The 19,862-nt window shown below is 38.2% G+C and overlaps 1 protein-coding gene and 1 pseudogene across 1 annotated transcript in view; one reads left to right on the forward strand and one right to left on the reverse strand.

Moving 5' to 3' along the window:
- Positions 1-1,310: 1,310 nt before the first annotated feature.
- Positions 1,311-19,862, reverse strand: part of ZW10 (zw10 kinetochore protein) — a 49,627-nt gene continuing 31,075 nt past the window's right edge. Inside the window, exons 12-16 of the mRNA XM_074216700.1 lie at positions 16,973-17,142; positions 15,979-16,109; positions 12,890-13,021; positions 12,079-12,281; positions 1,311-9,949 (exon numbers count right to left, since the gene is read on the reverse strand). Of these exons, the coding sequence (XP_074072801.1) occupies positions 9,829-9,949; positions 12,079-12,281; positions 12,890-13,021; positions 15,979-16,109; positions 16,973-17,142 (757 nt within the window). The 3' untranslated portion in view covers positions 1,311-9,828. The remainder of the gene's footprint in view (positions 9,950-12,078; positions 12,282-12,889; positions 13,022-15,978; positions 16,110-16,972; positions 17,143-19,862) is intronic.
- Positions 13,205-14,480, forward strand: LOC141508264 (glycine amidinotransferase, mitochondrial pseudogene; annotated as a pseudogene).

A 19,862-nucleotide genomic window follows, 5' to 3' on the forward strand; every position in this document is an offset into this window, starting at 1 on the left:
GTGAGAGACTCCTAGCACAAGGTGAACAACAAAGAGTCACTAGACTTGGTTTCCTTCTTCTGCATCTGAAGGAATGTTATTCAAATTACAAAGGGTAAGGGAGAGAGAAGACCAAAGCTCAAGGTAAGTGAGAAAATGGTAAACTCCTTTTCATGAGTTTAAATCTCTAAGCTCAGATGAATCACATTCCAGTTTTCCTGAAGAATGTGCGGGCGTGACTGCTGAACCACTGACAGTGATTTTTGAGAAACTATAGAAAAGAGGAGATGTAAGAAAAGTGCAGGAAGATTGGAAATGTCCTGATCATCACAAATGAGAGAAAGGCACAAAAGTGGAAATGACAGACCAGCAAGCTTGACGTCAATCCCCAGAAAAATTCTAGAAGGGACTAATAAACAGATGGCTTCTGAACAATGTTCATTCTCATCTTCAAAAAGTACAAATAAACCCTGTAGCATGAAAACAAACACGCAGTATAATTGAAAAAGTATTGGATGTATTGTTAGAGGATATGAATTCGAAGTCCTTTGCTTATGACCCATGTATGACTCTGGGAAAGTCACTGAGTGTCCCTGGGTCTGTTTCCTTATCTATTAAAAAAAAAAAAGAGTATTTGTCTCAATGTACTCTTAACATCCCTTCCTAATCTACATCTGTGAGCCTAGGTTAGTACTAGATCTCTAACTCTAGACCACTGGGCCTGCTTCTCAATCAATGGTCTTAGGTGCTCAAAGAAGTAGCTCCTGCTGGCCCTTTATCTTAAACATTAACCAAAATAACCAAGCCTCCAGATTCCTCCAAAAGAGTAGAAAGTTTATATCCAATTAAATTAATCAATCAACAAGCACTGATTAAACATCTACTAGGTACTGGTTAACTGGGTCCAAAGTCAAAGAAACTTCTATTCTACCGGGAGAAACAGGTCAATCTTTTATAACATTCCCTTTCCAGTCTCTGCCTGGGCTTCCTCTTTATTTTCACTTCATAAAATCCTTAGTTTCCTTCCAAGCTCAGCTCACGTTTCATTTCCTACTTGAGACATTCCCTGATTTCCCCCTCAGCTTTTTAGTGCCCCCAGTTCCCCCAAATTAGTTGTATTTACTTGGTATATTCCTTGTATTTACTTATGTACGTAGTTGTTGCATGCTAGACTGTGAGATATTCCTTCAGAGCAGTGCCCTTTGCACAAATAAGGAAGTTGGGAATATAAATATTTGGGGAAGGTAGAGGGAGGAGATATGAGTTTGTTTGGGAATATTGTGCTTGAGATGCCTAGAAGACATGCATCTGGAAATGTGTATATAGGCATACATATATCTACATCTATATCTGTGCTATGTGAGAGTTCTAATATATATCTGGGAGTCATCTGCATAGAGATGATTACTAAATCCTTAACAGCTATTAACCATGACAGGATACAAAGAGGATATGCAGAGGAATGAGGGCTTAGGATAGGCACTAGAAGCACTCCTATTTAAGTGGAACAAGAATGAGAATTCAAAAAAAATGAGGTTTCCAAGCAGAAGAGAGCAGTGTTAGGAAAACAGAGGAGAAAATATCCAGGAGAGCTGGTTAGCAGGGCTAAATGCTGCAAATAGATTATGAAGAATGGGAACTGGTGGAGAAGGTCATTAGAATCAGCAAGTTAGGGAACACTGGTAACTTGGGAGAAAGAACAGAGTACTGAGGTCTGAAGTCAAGAGGCTGAAAAGTGAGAAGCAAAAGAGTCAGGTGTTGCCGCTAGGATGTTTTGATCTAGTTTGGCTGTAAAAGAAAGCAGAGATTTAAGATAATCATTTCTTTTTTTTCCACAATATCTTATGGAATAGGTATTTTTTTGCTATACCCACGCATCCTTCTTGCCAATGGGTATCATAAATAATTCTCATTGCCCCTCCATCCTCCACAAAACAACAAAACAAAAAAACACTGCTCTTCAAAACATTAATTTGACCTAAATAAAAGTAACCAAAAAAGACTTTTGTTAAGTAACAGCTTTAGAAAAGAATTTTTTGTTTTTTTAATATTTTATTTGCTTTTCCAACTATACGCAATAAGTTTTATCAAACTTTTTTTATGCAAAGTTTTGAGTTTTACATTTAGAAAAGAATTTTGACAAAGCATGTTTTAGAAAGTGATTCTATATGGAGAATCTAAGTCAAATTAGGAAACCATCTCATGCCTTGACACTTTATGCATGGGGCAATTTCCAACAGCCTTCTTCTTCCTATATTTCTTAAGTTAAACTAGGAGAGCATTGCAATTTTGTTACCTGGGCTGTGTCTGCCAATTCCTCCCACTTTAGGTAAGTAATACTCATGGCTATTTTTTTCTTATTTGTTCCACTAACTTTACCTCTGTGGTTTTGGGAAGTCACTTAGCCAATTTGGGCCTGTTTTCTCCTCTGTAAAATGAAGAGTTTGGATAAATAAATAAAAAATCTCTAAGGGACTTCCAGTTCTAGCCACCTAACCACTAACAAGCAGGGAGTCTGGAACCTAAAGTCCTTCCAGTAGGCCAAAGGACCACTTCTGCCCTACGGCCTACCCTGCCCCAGTGTCTCAAGGATTCCCAGGATTGCCATATGCCTAGCTGATGCCCTCTAAGGATTTTTGGATCTTCCTGCTTCCCTTTTCTTGGATCCTTAGGCTTTCAATAAATTTTGCAAACTGATCCTTCCTATATGTGTTGTTTCTCACAATTAGAATGGGTTCCTTGAGAATAGAGGCTCATTTTTCTATTTTCATTTCAAGCACTTAACAGAGTGCCTGACACATAGCTTTTTTCATCCATTTCATTCACTCACATGCTTTAAAAGCTGTGATTCCATAAGTAGACAGTCCTTCCTCTGATGGAGGCTCTAACCCTTCAATGGCTCCTAAGTGGCTATGGCCCAAATTCTTCCCCAGAGAACCACCCATCAGCCTCTTTACCAGGCCAGACTTCTGACCTCTTGTCACCAGGCCTACATACAAACTGGCTTTCCATCTTCTAGCCAGGCAGAACCCTCAAGGATTCAGTCACAAGCATGGTCCAATGATACACCTGAGTTGGACTTAGTAAAGCTGATTCTACAGACACAGACTACAAATACACAGCACAACACAGCCTTACACAAGGTAATCAAAGGGCTAACAATATCATCAATCTGAAAATCACTGCTTAAAATACCTATTGCAAGGGAGCAGGGAAAATTATTTAACTAAGTAGCCAAATAGCCAATTCTTGGGGCTGTTTTCAAAGTCTGTGTGTACATGGGAAGTACATTTGAGTTTGGGGTAAAAGAAAGTCTGAGGTCTACCTCCATAACCCAGAGCAAGGCCCGAGGTATCTGTAGAGCTGAGGGTTGGTAAGGTAGGGCTGGGGGAGTTGCAAAGGGCTTTTGGATCTGAGTAAACAGTGCCATCTGGAGGCTACCATTTCTCAAACCCTCCTCAATTTCTGAACAGCGACTCCTAGAAATTCAAAGAGTATTCAGATTTGATTGGGCCTGGCTACTCTGCAATTATAGTATACCTCCAACTCAGCGGACAGAGTTAGAGGTGAAGAACACTGTTAAGATACTTCTTCAAAAGTTATGATATTGATTTGTATCACAGGCTTGTCACATTTAAATCAAAGCATAAATACTTCATTTTTGGGAATCCCAATCTCAAAACTAAGAGTTGGAAAGAACTCTAGAAAGGTCATCTCATCTAACCTCATTTTACAGGTGAAAGAACCAAGATACAGAGTAATGAAAACAATAAGCTAAAGGCAGGCCTGGAAGCCAGGTCTCCTGATTCTGAACTCTGTATTAAATTTATTATCTTTTTTTAAATCTCTCTCTTCCATGAAGGAAGTCTTCCTGCATGCTTTCTCAAACTCTAATCAAATTCACACTCTGCATGGGGTCTGATTTCTTCTCCAAGTACTGCTTATCTCAAACCTCTTTTAAAGATTTTCTTGGGGGCAAAGTAAAGATGAAGGGGTACAAGCAGGGATTCCCCCAAGTTCTCCACAAACCACTCCAACTATCTTTAAATAATGAATCCAAACAGATTCTAGAGTGACAGAATACATAAAAAGACTGAGGGAAACAATTTTCCAGACCAAGACAACTTGGAAGATCTGGGGGGAGAGTCTGCTGTACCAGGATGAGAGTAGGAGTGCAGGCCACGCCAGAGAGAACCAGCCTCAACAATCAGGAGCAGATATGGGTTGACTGAATCAGTGGATTCAGTAGCAGTTTCCAGACTTCTCAGCCCAGAGACTGACAAGGACAACTTGGAAGGTCAGCAGGACAAGTCTGCTGCACTGGGGTGAGAGTGGAGCACAGTCCAGTGCAGGCCTCAGGCACAAAGACCCAACCCCAGTAGACCAGGAGCAGGCCTCGGGAGTCACTGAGTCAACAACAGTACCTGCCTCTGGAGCTCTTGGTCCACAGATGGTTAAGGGGGTTGGAAGAAGATCACAGGGGCCTCTTTACTACCACTGAGGCAGGACTCTGTTGCTTTGCCCATCCACAGATCTAGGTCACAGTCTGGGCCCCAGGTCCAGGAAGATGAGAAGCACAATAGAGCTGGCTAGTGCAGCAGAGCAAGGACCCTCTTCAAAGTTCCAGGGTAGAAAGGAGTGTTTCTGGTCACCCACAGACCAAACACAGGGTAGGAGAGCAGTCATAACCTCTCTTTAGAGTCCAAGGCCTTGGAAGAATTGAAAACTTGCAGGTCTCTAGAAATATCCCCCAAAACAGCTGAAAAACCCTCCAAAGCTTGGGACAGTGTATCCCCCCACCCTGAAAGCAGAGCCCCACATTAATAGAGTTAAAATCATAGGTTGGGGAAATAAGCAAACAACAGAAAGAAAAAATCTGACCACAGACAGTTATTATGGTCATAAGGAAGATCAAAATACATACTCAGAAAAAGGTAACAAAATCAAACTTTCTACATACAAAGCCTCCAAAAAAAAAAAAAAATACGAATTGGTCTCATGCCATGGAAGAGTCCAAAAAGGAATCTGAAAATCAAATAAGAGAGGTAGAGGAAAAAACTGAGAAGAGAAATGAGAGTGATGTGGGGAAAATCATGAAAAACTGAGTTAGCAGCTTGGTCAAGGAGATTCAAAAAAATACAGAAGAAAATAACATCATAAAAACCAGACTGGGCTAAATGGAAAAAAAAAAAGTATAAATAGCCAATGAGGAGAAGAATGCCTTAACAAAGCAGAATTGGCCAAATGGAAAAAGAAATAAAAAAGCTCACTGAAGAAAACAATTCCTAAAAATATAAAATGTAGCAACGAGAAGTTGATAGCTTTGTGAGAAATCAAGAAACAACAGAACAAAAACAAAAGAATAAAAAAACTAGAAGAAAAAGGCTAAATATCTCACTTGGAAAAAAAACTGCCCTGGAAAACAGATTCAGGAGAGATAATTTAAAAATTATTGGACTACCCTTTAAATCAGAATCAAAAAAAGAGCCTGGAAGTCATTTTTAATCAAGGAAAACTGCCCTGATATTCTAGAAGCTGAGGGTAAAATAGAAATTGAAAGAATTCACCAATCAGCTCCTAAAAAAGATATCAAAATGAAAATTTCCAGGAATATTATAACTAAATTTAAGAGCTCCCAGGTGAAGGAGAAAATACTGCAAAAAACCAGGAAGAAACAATTCAAATACGTGAAGTCATAGGATAAAACAGGATTTAGCCTTAAATAAAACTTGGAATATGATATTCTGGAAGGGAAAAGTTTGGATTACAACCAAGAATCAACTATCCAATAAAAATGAAAACACTCTTTTAGACAAAAAGCTGGATATCCAGTAAAAGAGGGGACTTTCAAACTTTTCTGATGAAACAACCAAAGTTGAATGGAAAATCTGACCTTCAAATACAAGACTCACGTGAAACATAAAAAGGTAAATAGGAAAGGAAAATCATAAGGGACTTAATGATGTTGAATTGCTTAGATTCTGGCATGGAAAGATGATGCTGATAACTCATAAACTTTCTCATTTATTATGGAAGTTAGATTGAACATATATATAGACAAGGCACAAGTGGGAGTTGAATTTGAAGGGATAATACATTTAAAAGATGGAGTTAAATGGGTGAGAGGAATGTACTGGGAGAAAGGGAAAGGATAGAATGGGTAAGGTATTTCACATAAAAGAGGCAAGAAAAAGTTTTTGCAATGGAGTGGGAGAGAGGGCAGAAGAGAGGGAGCAAGTGAGTCTTACTCTCATTGAAATTGTCTCAAGAGGGGGAATAATATACACAATCAATTAGGTATAGAAACCAAACTTAATCCAGCCTAGAGGAAAGTAGGAGAGGAAAGGATGAGAAAAAAAGATTGGAAGGGGGGGAAGGGGAAGCAGGTGCTAGAACAGAGGGAAGATTGTAGGAGGGGATGGTCAAATGCAAAATCCTTTTGAGGAGGGACAAAAAGGAGAGAATAGAATAATTGGGGGGTGGGGGAATAGGACGGAGGGAAATTCAGTTAGCAAAATTAAGTGTGGAAAAAATACTGAAACAAATTTCTTTGATAAAGACCTCATTTCTCAGAGTACTAAGTCAAATTTATAAAATATAAGATCCATGCCTGAATTGACAAATGATCACAAGATAGGAACAGTTTTTAGATAAAGTTATCAAAACTATCTAAATCATTTTTTAAAATGTTCTAATTCATTACTGATAGGATAAATGTAGTTTGGAACAATTCTGAGGTACTACTAACTTTTTATCTACTGGATTTGCTAAAAATGACGAACATTGGAGGAGATGTAGGAAAAATGAGACAACTGGAGATTGTGGGAATATCCTTAGGTTGGGGGAATAGCTAAACAAATTGTTGCGTGTGATTGGGATGGAATACTATTCTGTTATAAGAAATGATGAACAGGATGATCTCAGTAAAAAAACTCACACAAGCAGATGCAATGGGAAATGTACTACAAAGTAACAATACTGAAGGATGATCAGCTATGAATAGCTTATCTTTTCTCGGCAAAGCTATGACTCCAGAAAACTCTGAAGGATGAATGATAAAGAGTAATATCTCATCCCAAAGATGTAGCTAATGTTGTCTGAATACAGATTGAAGCAAACTTTTTTTTAATGTATTTTTCATAAGGTTTTTCTTTTCTTGGGGGAGGGAGAGGCTATGTTTACTTTTATAACATCAGTAATGTGGAATTATTTTTTATGACTATACATATCTAACCTATATGAATTGGAGTGGGAGGGAGAAAATTCAGAACTCAAGGTTTTTAAGGTGAATGTTGAAATGTGTTTTTGCATGTAACTGAGGGAAAAAATATCAACTATAAAAACATTCTTCCCCTTAGTAAACTTGATAATAGATCTGGGTTAGATCTATCTAGGTTTCCTCCTAGAGGTTCTAAATCACAAGAGTCCCTCAGGGTAGGTCCTTTTTCCAGCTGCTTATAGAATAAAACTTCTATTTGTTCTATCAAGCAATTCACAGGCGACCTTATCAAGATTAACAGACATCTCACCAAGCTGTCAAATCACCTATCTTAGGCATGAAAAAAAGGGGTCTATCCTATGCATGAAGATACAAAAATATTCACTGGGGAATAACGAATAAGGGGCCAAGTCCTACTGAGAACAAGAAATACAATCTTGTTAGTTCCTATGTTAATGGAGGTAGAGTGTGCTCTTCAGCCATAAGGGATTCCTCCTCCAAAGAGCTGTACCTGTCAGATAACAGAAATAACTTCTCAACAAAATAAATCAGTTCTGTGCAACAGGCCTGAGAGGCATTTATTTAATTTCTGCCCTCAGTAACCCATTCTTCCAGTCTCTTAGATAATAATCCTTCCTGAAATGATCTTTAACTTTAAAAAAAAAAACAGGCATTTTTCCAAAATGTGAAACTGGCCTTTCCTTTCTGTTAAAGAGGTCTAGATTGCTTGTGAGATACTTACTTCAGAATTTTTTTCCTTTCTTTGAGCTGCAATGGTCTCACAATGAGATGTGACCCTGACAAGTATTTTTAATTAAAATTGGCTACTATTCCACGGAGAAACCAGATCATCTATTCTGACAGGTTCCTCTTTGACTGAGTAGGAAAAGAAAGTAAGGCAAGTAGTCAGAATGACTGGTTGAAAAGGACTGAGACAGTCCCATGAATGACAGGGTTAATCTAAAAGGGAAAGGTGGACTAGGAGGAAAGTTGGTCTCTATCTAGGAGGATAGTAGGCATGAAAAGGAAGTTTATGCTAAAAACTAAGAAAATAGTTGTAGGACAATCTAAGGTAAAAGAAATAAAAACCTAAGAACCACCAAATAGCAGAAATCAAGCAAACAAGCATCTAGTAAGTGCCTACTATGGGCTGGATACTAGGCTAAGTGAGCACTAAATAGAGGGGTAGGGGAAGAAAAGAAAAATTCTAATTTTCTATGTATCTCCACTTCAAGATGGGAAGTAAAAGTCTATTTTACTTCTGAGTACTCCAGAAGAGAAGGGGGTAAAATGACAATCCTTAGAGAAGTTTGTTATCTCTAACTAATATAGTCCTGGTCATGAAATAAACAAAAATTTATGGACTTGACACTGAAGACACAATCACAGAATTTCAGAGATGAAAAGTATCTTAAAAGTCACCTGTCATATCTCCCACCCAGGGAAGGAATCTCTACCTCCTGAACCCCTCCAGTAGGAAACTCCCTATCTCACAAAGCAGGCAATTCTAAGTCCAGAAAGCTTTCACTCTCACCACATTTTCCCTTTCTCATAACAGAATAGCATTCCATCACAATCACACACCACATTCTCACATCCTTCTTTCACATGGAAAGTCTTCAAATATTTGAAGATAATTACTGTGTCCTCACTAAAACTTCTCAGACAGTGTAAAGTTCCTTAGTTTCTTCAGCTGATTCTCTGAGATACTAAGTCCCCTCAACATTCTGGCTATCTTCTGTATAGATGCCAGTGCCACTCTCCCTCCCTGCTACAAACATGACACAGAAAAATGAGATTCATAAGAACCATGGTCAATCCTAAAGTCTAGCTTTCTTGGGCTCCCACTGCATAAGCATTCAGAGTTCAACTCAAAATTCCCAGGATAAGATAAAAGTTTCCAAAAATTGCAGTGGCTAATGATGTTTGGGAGGGGGAAAAACAAATTAAAAGAAATGCATAGTTGTTAACATGCATTGTTGGACAGCTTAAAGGATAATGGGATCCCCAATAAGCCTAAGTGAAGAGAAGATAACAGAACTATTGTGGCTCTTCTATTTTTGAATGAAGGATTTCCTTTACATAGTACACCTCAGAAAGTTTGTTGGTCCTTCTTAAAGGTTCCTGGGCATCAAACACAACAGTCCCATGATCCTGAAAAGTGTCATTTATTGGAAAATTACTTTACAGGAAGTCCACCTAATATGTGTTAGGCCAACTAAGGTGCCATGAATTCCCTTCAAAAAATATCCTTCCCACAGGGAAGTGGATGCTAGTTCCTCCACTAAATCAGTGTGCCTGATTTTTTTTAGTCTGGAATCAGAGGACACTTTCTCCTGGGATACAGCTCCCAAAAGGCCCTGGAAGCAGAAGAAAATAATATCTTCCTGCAGATAACAGGAAGTCTCCTGAGGTGCTCTGCTCCAATCCAGCTCTTGTCCTTCTAATGTGGCACATTTTCTGCCAAATCTCATTCAGGTCAAGGTCATAAGACAGTCTTTATATAAAGTCAACTCCATGATATTCTGGCAGGAAGTTCATCCAAATAGGCATTTCCAGAGAATGGCATAAGTAACTATGCTAGAAGAAGATGCCTTACAATGATGGCATGTCTTCCACAGGAAGACAGGCTATTTAATCTTAGCAAGGGCAGCTGCTCTTCTTTCTGTGTTCTGGAACAAGGCCCGGATTAAAGCCTTCACTTCACCAGAGGAGAAGGCAGTTGCCAAGGGACCCTTGCCATCAGCCCACCTGGAAAACAAAAGATACAAGAGATAATTTTCTATAGGGTCACAAGATAGGAACAATTGGAAAAAGTTGCTTTGTTCTATTCTAGACATGGTTTAAGCAGAAACAAGGGCATCAAGTAATCTCCCTAAACATTTCGAAGGAAGGTTATAAGCAGAGAAGCATAAAGCAAATAAGGATATCACTAGATAAAGAGAATAGAGGTCAAAAAATTTTGCAGCTGAGGCAGCCTGGTTACCCTTGCACTGAAATCACTCAGTCTGTCTGAAATTGTTTATGACGACTCAGCTCTTATAGCTAGGAAATTACTATTTTTCAAAAGCAAACCAGAAACCAGTAAAGCTTAGAATCAAATTAATTCAGTAATTTAGTATATAATAAATTCAAGATTTGTCAGCTGAGGGAAGGATTATTTGATAAGAATTACTAAAACTGTAAAACAATATGGCAAAGTAGACTTGGTCAAGCAGTACATACCACATGTAACAATAAATTTTCTAAATAGATAATCAACTTATGAGTGAAAGTCACATCAGAAAAAAATCAGAAACGGGGAGAAGACAAAACTAGAACAACTATGGTCGAGGAAGAATGCATAACTGCAAAGACAAAACAGAAAATTTTGATTATTTAATAAAAAATTTTGCACAAACAAAATGAATATAGGAAGAGTAAGGAAAAAAACCTGTCAGGAAGAGGAAAAAATCTTTGCTCCTATTCTAATAAAAACACATCAATGCCTATTTCTAAAATATTCACAAGATCCATTTTTTGTCTAGTTCTCCAATTACCAAAGGGTTTTACACTCCTAAAAATTTATAGAAGTTTGTATATCGGGGCAGCTAGGTGGTGCAATGGATAGAGCACCAGCCCTGGAGTCAGGAGTACCTGAGTTCAAATCAGACCTCAGACACTTAATAATTACCTAGCTGTGTGGCCTTGGGCAAGCCACTTAACCCCATTGCCTTGCAAAAAAAAAAAAAAGTTTGTACATCATCCCCAACCCAAGTTATCCTTCCCTTCCAAAATGGTTTGGTAAATAAACAATGAAGCTTATAGGTTAAACCTTTTGCTAAGTAAGTATTTAACAGAAGTATTTTAACATAGTAAGCAAGAATTTCTTTTACATGTTTCTAAGATAGGAAATCTAAGGAAATCAGCTCAGACACAACTATACTTCTTGGTCTGCCATAGCCATATCAAAGAGATGAGTTGCCAAGATGGTTACAAAGAGAAAAGAATCTAAGACCAACTCAAATCATTAAGCCACATCCCACTAAACCAACAGAGTTGCAGCCTCTTAAGATATCCAATATGATGTCTAGTATCAGAGATATGCAATGTACAGACTTCAAGATTGCCAACAGGACAGCAAAAGCATCTATGGCTATATAACTGAATCTTGGCTACTGTATAATAACAAACTATTGTCTATTCACTCAGTAGACAGAACCAAGACAAAATGATGGCTGTGAATAGGAAACAGCAGGAAGCTGCCTTTTGTTAATGTCTTCCATGTATAAATAAACTGTTTATTATAATCAGCGAATCTTTTTCTAGAAGAGTATCTACATAAAGTGCTGAAATCTTGAAAACTACTGAACCTCATGCAGAAAAATTATCCAGCAGTGTCTGGGTATAGTCATTTTCATTCAAGTATCGAAAGTCTGTAGAAAATATCTTGCCTCTACACATGTCAGATTCTCAAATATTTAGCAGAGACTAAAAGAATACTAAAGAGCAGTTTGCATATTGTAGCTGCAAGAGTAGAGAGATAAAGGATATAATTTACTTAAGGAAAGGAACTCAACTATATTTTATTTTATTTTATTTTATTTTACTTTATTTTATTTTATTTTATTGGTTTTTGCAAGGCAGTGGGGTTAAGTGGCTTGCCCAAGGCCACACAGCTAGGTAATTATTAAGTGTCTGAGGCCGGATTTGAACTCAGGTACTCCTGACTCCAAGGCCAGTGCTCTATTCACTATGCCACCTAGCCACCCCCTACTACCATTATTTTAAAAGGAAAAGCTTTCAAATTTTGATAAAGTCAAAGAGCAAAGTAAATCACTATGGCTTAATGGTATGACTACAAACACAGATGCATGCCCCCAGAGAAAAGCCATACATACCGGTCTCCAATTTCTTGCAGGCTCGCCTGTAGCAGCAGCATCAACTCTTTGAATGGCATCCATTTTGGCACATAGACAGGAACTTCTTCTTGAAATTTTTTATTTTCATTTTCATCAGGTAATGGTGTAAACACCTGAGGTCCTTCTTCCACTATTGTTCTGCACAAAGAATACAATCTGTCGCCATCTTGGGTAGAGATATCCTGGTAGAACAAAAAGGAAATGTAAAGGGAAAGGAGAGAAGAGGGTGGAGGAAAAGCTTTGATGAATCTTTGGTGAGTACTACCCAAGTATGGTAACTGAAACAATATATCATTCCAACCAATTTTAACAAACCAAGTCAGACACTAGGCTTCATCCGCATCCTGACACTATTCCTAAGTTAGAATGACATGTAAATACATTTCAACAGATTGTCAGCAATTTATTTTGACTGCCTGAAAAAGCTTATTTCTTCAGCAGAATGCGGTGCAGCTTGCTGCAAAGCAGGAAACATTATTACAAATAAGGATTTGGGCAATTTTTGCTTTAGTGGCATCAGCTAGCAGAGCCAAAGCAATTTTCCAACAGATATACATACACATGATTTAAACTGGTACACAATATGGAAAAGACATCTTTTGGGGGTTGAGGGTCAACTCAAAACTAAAACAAAGGAAAAGATCACCTATGTGGGCAGATGCAAGATATGCAGTCATTTCTACTGAGTGATGAAACCTAGAAATAATGCTTGTTATCCTTGGCAAAATGACAGCATGGAAGGAGAGCCCCCTTCAGCTGGATACCTGGTGAGCCAGAGCATAGCACTTACCTCAAGGGCAGTGATTCTGCCGATGATCTCGGCAATGGCTGTGTTCAGTAAGGTCCCCATAGCTTTGCAGTATATAGTTACTGGAAGCACATCTTGCCACACAACACCAAGTCTTTTTAACTGATGTAGTACCTGGAAGTAGGGCACTTTTATTGAGTTCAAAGTTTGAGTTTTTTTCAGATCCAAAATTTTTTTTTAATTTTTTATTTATTTAAGACAATGAGGCCCACGCGTGTCGCCGCGTGTCCTGCGGACCGAGCCAGGCTGCCCGCCGCCCAAGACCATCGCCATCCCCAAGCGGCTGCAGCTGGGGACATGCTGCAGGTCCGCTGCCTGCGCAGCGGGAGCCGAGGCGCCGAGACGGTGCATTACATCGGGTCTCGGCTTGGGGGAGCCCTCACAGGATGGGTGCAGCGAACTTTCCGGAGCACCCAGGCTGCAGCAGCCTCCAGGAAGCCCCTTGCTGCTAAGGACAAAGCCATGGAGCCTGCCGCCAAGGACTGCCCTGTGTCCTCCTACAACGAGTGGGACCTGCTGGAGGAGGTGATTGTAGGGAGGGCTGAAAATGCCTGCGTGCCCCCCTTCACTGTGGAAGTCAAGGCCAACACATATGAAAAGTATTGGCCATTTTATCAGCAGCATGGAGGCCAGTACTTTCCCAAGGAGCATTTGAAAAAGGCTGTTGCTGAAATTGAAGAAATGTGCAATATTTTGAAAATGGAAGGAGTTACTGTTAAGAGACCTGATCCCATTGATTGGTCTTTAAAGTACAAAACACCAGATTTTGAGTCTACACGTTTGTATGGTGCAATGCCCAGAGACATTCTGATAGTAGTTGGAAATGAAATCATTGAAGCTCCCATGGCATGGCGTGCACGATTCTTTGAGTATCGAGCATACAGATCAATTATCAAAGATTATTTCCATCATGGGGCTAAGTGGACAACTGCTCCTAAACCCACAATGGCCAATGAGCTTTATGATCAGGATTATCCAATCTATTCCATAGAAGACAGACACAAATTGGCTGCACAGGGAAAATTTGTGACAACTGAATATGAGCCATGTTTTGATGCTGCTGACTTCATTCGAGGTGGAAGAGATATTTTTGCACAGAGAAGCCAGGTAACAAATTACCTGGGCATTGAGTGGATGCATAGGCATCTTGCTCCAGACTACAGGGTGCATATCATCTCCTTTAAAGATCCCAATCCAATGCATATTGATGCCACCTTCAATATCATTGGACCTGGCCTTGTGCTTTCCAAACCTGACCGGCCGTGTCATCAGATTGAACTTTTCAAGAAAGCAGGATGGACTATAGTTACTCCTCCAACTCCAATCATCCCAGATGACCACCCACTCTGGATGTCATCCAAATGGCTCTCCATGAATGTCTTAATGCTGGATGAAAAACGTGTTATGGTAGATGCCAATGAAATTCCAACTCAAAAAATGTTTGAAAAACTAGGTATTTCAACAATTAAAGTTAATATTCGTAATGCCAATTCACTGGGAGGAGGTTTCCATTGTTGGACCTGTGATGTCCGTCAGTGACACCCTGCAATCCTACTTTGACTAGAATTGGCCTGATGAGCAGCTGCTTAGATTGAAATAAGCCTAGGAAGCTTAGGTATAAAGCTTCATTTTACTGCTAAAATAAATGCATGAGCTAGCTATATAGTGCTTTAAGCTATCATATTCTTAACAGTTTATTCTCACTCTCTTTCCATATAAAAGAAAAAAAAACTTAATTGCTTAGTCTTTGGGCTGACTTTTTGAAACACTTTGTGAACACTTGACAGAATGTGTTTCAAGAAAAAGGTTAGCTGCTAGAATAACTTGGCCACTAATGTTTAACCATCTACCTCTGTTTAATGTTCTATCCAAAAGGCAGCTTTGGAATGATAGCCCTGAATTTAACATTCTTCTTTTTCTCTGTTAAGTAGTATTATATATATGTGTCACTTTTTTTCTAAGTAAGAAAAATACTTAAGTATTCAGATTTTAAGTGGTACCAGATAATTGCCTCTTTTTTATATGTTTTGGTTAATTTTTTATTTCTTTTTTTTAAGATAAGCTAAACTATGCAAACATCAAAGGGAATTTTCCAGGAATTCTGTTAATATTCTCATCTCAACATTCAACATTAGTATTATTTGCTTCTAAAAACACTTTCATATGACTTACCTCATTTCAATTGAAATATTTTGGCCACATTTTCTGTTATTTTAAGGTTCTTACAGAAATATTCAATGTAGTAAGCTATAATAGTAATTTCCCACTCTTAACTTCTTGGTGTACTATACACTAACTACTACTCTGCAAGTTCCCTTTCTTTGGTAAGTTAAGATTTGTTTACATAAGTGCAAATTCTTTAAAGCATAGCTGAGAGATAAGAGCATTCAGTAGTTGATGCAAAAAAAAAATCTACATACATATATATGACCTGGTTTTAATGTTGGATACTACACATGTATTTTTTATGCTAATAAAAATTTTTGCGTTCAAAAAAAAAAGACAATGCCCCTTCAGATCCAAATTTAAAATTTTTTCTACAGCCTCACTTTCACACAGCTAGGGAAAGAGGTAATCAAGAACACATATGGGGTCAGCTAGGTGGTGCAGTAGATAGAGAACAGGCCCTGGAGTCAGGAGTACCTGAGTTCAAATCTGGCCTCAGACACTTAATAATTACCTAGCTGTGTGGCCTTGGGCAAGCCACTTAACCCCATTTGCCTTGCAAAAACCTAAAAAAAAAAAAAAAAAAAAGAACACATATGTCTTAGATACTTAACCTTCAAGCACTTCTGCTAGCTAAGAAGTAGCACCTATATCACAGATGGGAAAACTACAACTGTGATAGGGGTTAGTCTGACACATAGCTACCAACTTATAAACATTATACACATTAATCACCCTCCTGTATAAAAAAGACAAACCAACCCATTGGCCCTTTGGGACCACAAGATAAAGACAGAGGCCTTAAAAGACATGAAGATTCAACAATGAATCTGATTTTCACATCTTCTGTTACATAGAAAAGGTTCTCCAAGGGCAAGAAAGCAGCTAGCCATGTAGTCTCATACCTGCCGAACTGCTCTGCTTGCTGCAGAATAATTATCTTCATCGTCCATGTTTGAAAAGTTCCTTGCACTTGACAGTCGTTCCAGCAGCTCTCCCTTCTGTGCTCTCATCTGGGCCAGAAAACATTCCGTTCCTGTGACAAGAAAGAAGGCATAAATGAGAATACTGGAAGCTGATTAACTGCATGTTGCAAAACAAAAGGGGAGAAAGGGAAACTAAGGACGTGTTCTGTTGTTCTGTGTATCTGGAGACAAATGCTAGACAGCATCATAAATCTACTGAGAAGTTCACCAAAATTAACTTCTAATACATTAGCCACTTTCTCCCCTTACAATAAAGAATCCATCTGCTGTAGTTTGCCCAGAGACAGAATCAGCAAAGAAAATTCACTGCTGAAATCCACCCCTTCTACAGCAAGGGAGGCTACTCATTATTCTGATATCTCTACACCACCTAAGGGAAAAGTCAGGAATTGAAAGACTAAGTGATCTGTATAGATTTTCATGCATTTGTCAGGCTATCATTATAGTAAATATATTAGTTTATACCACATTTCATTTCCTTTGATTTTTAATAAACTCAAGAACAGCTTAAGGGGGTGAGGGGAAAAGCTCTCCTGGGTTTTGCAGTAGAACAAGCGCTGACATTAGAGTGCCATTACCAACAATGCTAATGGAATTGTCACAATACAAATCTCATTACATGTCATTCTGCTGACATAACTCTGATCTGGTATATTCACTACACGCCTGCAATGTAGTTGGGAACTCTAATGTACCATGAAATCATGTCATGAAAAGTGCACTGGCACAAAGGCGGCCTTCACTTTGTAAAATTAAATAACCATTCACACTTGCAAATTAAATCACCATACACTCTCTAATCTAGCTCAGAACCACCACCTTATTTCCAACCTCTCATTCGTAATTTACAAAGATGGTGGGCTGAAGTTCAATGCCATCAATCATGCCTTCTGATATTAAAGGCTTAAATTACCAAGTCTTCTGAAGCCTGGTACAAGGTCCACAAAAGTAGTGGTGCCATCACAAAGAACAGGGGCAAGTCGTAATTTGAACTGATGCCCAAGGGTCAATAAGTGATGAGCGATGTACATGCAGTTGTTGTGATGAATGGCTGCCAGCTGGGGAAGTTTTTGGAGGTTCTCCCTGAGCAATAGGAGGTGGAGAGAGGAAAGAAACAAACCATTAGTCACATAAAGGTAAATGATAAAGAAAACAAATCCCTTGACTGCTCTGGACAAAGAGTGCAGTGAGTTTCCAAACTGACAAACAGTCAGAGGACATGACCTGGAAATTTAAATGCTTTAAATTACTAATAATAGGAAATTCTGAAGTTCCATCTCATACCCATCAGCCTGGCAGAGTTGATAAAAAAAAGGAGGAAAATGATTAATGCTAATGGGTCTGGGAGAAAACATTCTTTAGTATACTGCTAGTGGGAGTTTGTGAACTAATTTGGTCATTCTAGGAAGCAATGTGGAGCTAAGTCCCAAAAGTTACTAAACTGCATATCCTCTGACTCAGTAATACTACTAAAACTATATCCCAAGAAGATCAAAGAAATGACTGATATGTAAATATATGAGTCCTAAAATAAATATGTATATATATGTACATATATATGTGTGTATATATATATATATATATATATATATATATATATATATATATATATACACACATACACACACACACATATTTTAAACAGCAGCTCTTTGTGTAATGGCAAAGAACTGGAAATTAAGGGAATGTTCATCAATTAGAGAATGGTTGAACAAGTTGTGGCATATGAATGTAATAAATATTACTGTATTATAAGAAATGATGAAGGGATCAGAAAAACCTAGGAAGATTTGTAGGCACTTGTAAACTAAGCAGAACCAGGAGAACAAAGTTATTTACTTAATAACAATACTGTAAAGGCAAAAAGTTGTTACAGTCACTTGTATACAATTGAAAGTCAATACAATTATCGATCACAATTGCAGAGAAATGCTAATATGCTATCCACCTCCTGAAAGAGATGGGATGGACTCAGAATAAACACTGAGACATGGAGATGGACAATATAAGAATATTATGCATATTTACTTTTCTTTTTCAATAGGGAGGGGAGAGATGGGAGGGAAAGGCATATTTGTATCACTGAAAAAAATAAAATTTGAGTTGTGTATGATGACCTTTACAACAGTGCGAATGCAGCTGTCAACACAGGTTGACTTCTCTTCTCTCAACTTTTTCAACCATAGTTTAACAGGACTTAATATGGAATTGTTTCTTGTCTCTTCAACTAGATTTCTTGTTTCCAGAGGACAAGAATTAACATTGATAATATTAATATTAATAATATTAATTAATGATATTAATATTAATAATAAATATTTTTCATAATAGCAGACACTCAATGAATTAATTCTCAATTGAATGTAAGTCTAGAGTACTAAAAGGTTTAAAATTCAGTAGTCAATCATCTAGGAAATATCTCCAATATCATAAATCCAGGAAAAAAGAAATTCAATACACCCAAAGTGTAAAGAATATTCCTGGACACAGAAGTACCACCAAGATCAAATGTCTGGATAAATACCTGGAGATGTGATTTTTAGCTCAGTAGAAGGCTGTCTTCTCATTCAATTGATTAAGTGGCTGACAATAAGAACTTCAAACTCAAGCAAACAAAAGGGTCAAAAATTAAAAGTAATCATATATTTCCTCTACAATAAGATGACAACAAGTATGATTGCTTTAGAACAACCCCTTTTAGTAAAATATAGACTTGCAAATTCTTTCCATTACAAATGATTCTTCTAAGGAGCAAGTAGTTGACACTAACATTAAAATATATAGTTGACAGATATTTAAAATCTTTGAGACTTTAGTGTATACTGATTTTTAGATCACAAAACTTAAAACATTAAATCCTGAAGACTGAAAACTAGAGGTTTTTTAGTGTTTTGCTTTTTTTAATTTATTCTGACAGAAATTTTACTAAAGGGTCAATCTCAGATAAACAGGAATGGTTTGTTGACAACAACAGTTAAATACATACTAGACAACTGTGAAGAATGGGAGGCCAAATCTGGCAAGTCTCCAAGAAATGTCTTAAAATAGTTAATCTCTAAGACAATGGGGGGGGGAATACTCAAAGAAAAATGCATTTATTGGGCATTATTCAATCCAATGAGCAGTTTTTAAGTACCTACTTGCAAGACTCAGGAATGTGCTCAGGGTTGGGTATATTTTGGGGGCAAAAAGAGAATATAAAGTAGTTCCTCCCCACAGGTCCTGCACTTAAAAGTACCAGCTCTCTGCTCCTTCAGCATCCCTTTCCAACTTGGCCAAGATTAAAGCTAAGACCTAAGGCTACCTCCCACTGCTAAGGATGAAAGGAATCACTAGCTATACAGTCAGATAACTTGAGGAGTCAAATCCTGCCACTGTTAATTAGTTCCTGATAAGTCAAAACAATTGGAGGTAGCCCTGGAGAAGAGGCAGTCAGGGTTAAGTGACTTGCCTAAGGTCACATAGCTGGTAAGGGTGTGAGGCCAGATTCGAACTCCCATCCTCCTGACTCCAGAGTCAGTGCTCTATTCACTGGGCCACCTCACCACTGTCCCTGAGAGAGAGAGGGAGAAAGAGAGAGAGAGAGACTGAATCTGCACAGAGGGGAGATATGGCAACAAGCAATATTAAGTAGACTAGGACAATTGGAACATAGTCAGACTGGTCTGAAAAGAGTGAAGCCAGGTTAGGAAGGGCCTTAAATGCCAAGAAGAGGAATTTGTATTTTATCACAGAGACATAAGGAGCCACTGAAATTTTTTAAGTAAGAAAGTTACATGATCAGGAGTACCACCACTCTGAAA

The sequence above is a fragment of the Macrotis lagotis genome, chromosome 1 (assembly GCF_037893015.1).
Source record: "Macrotis lagotis isolate mMagLag1 chromosome 1, bilby.v1.9.chrom.fasta, whole genome shotgun sequence".
Lineage (NCBI taxonomy): Eukaryota > Metazoa > Chordata > Mammalia > Peramelemorphia > Peramelidae > Macrotis > Macrotis lagotis.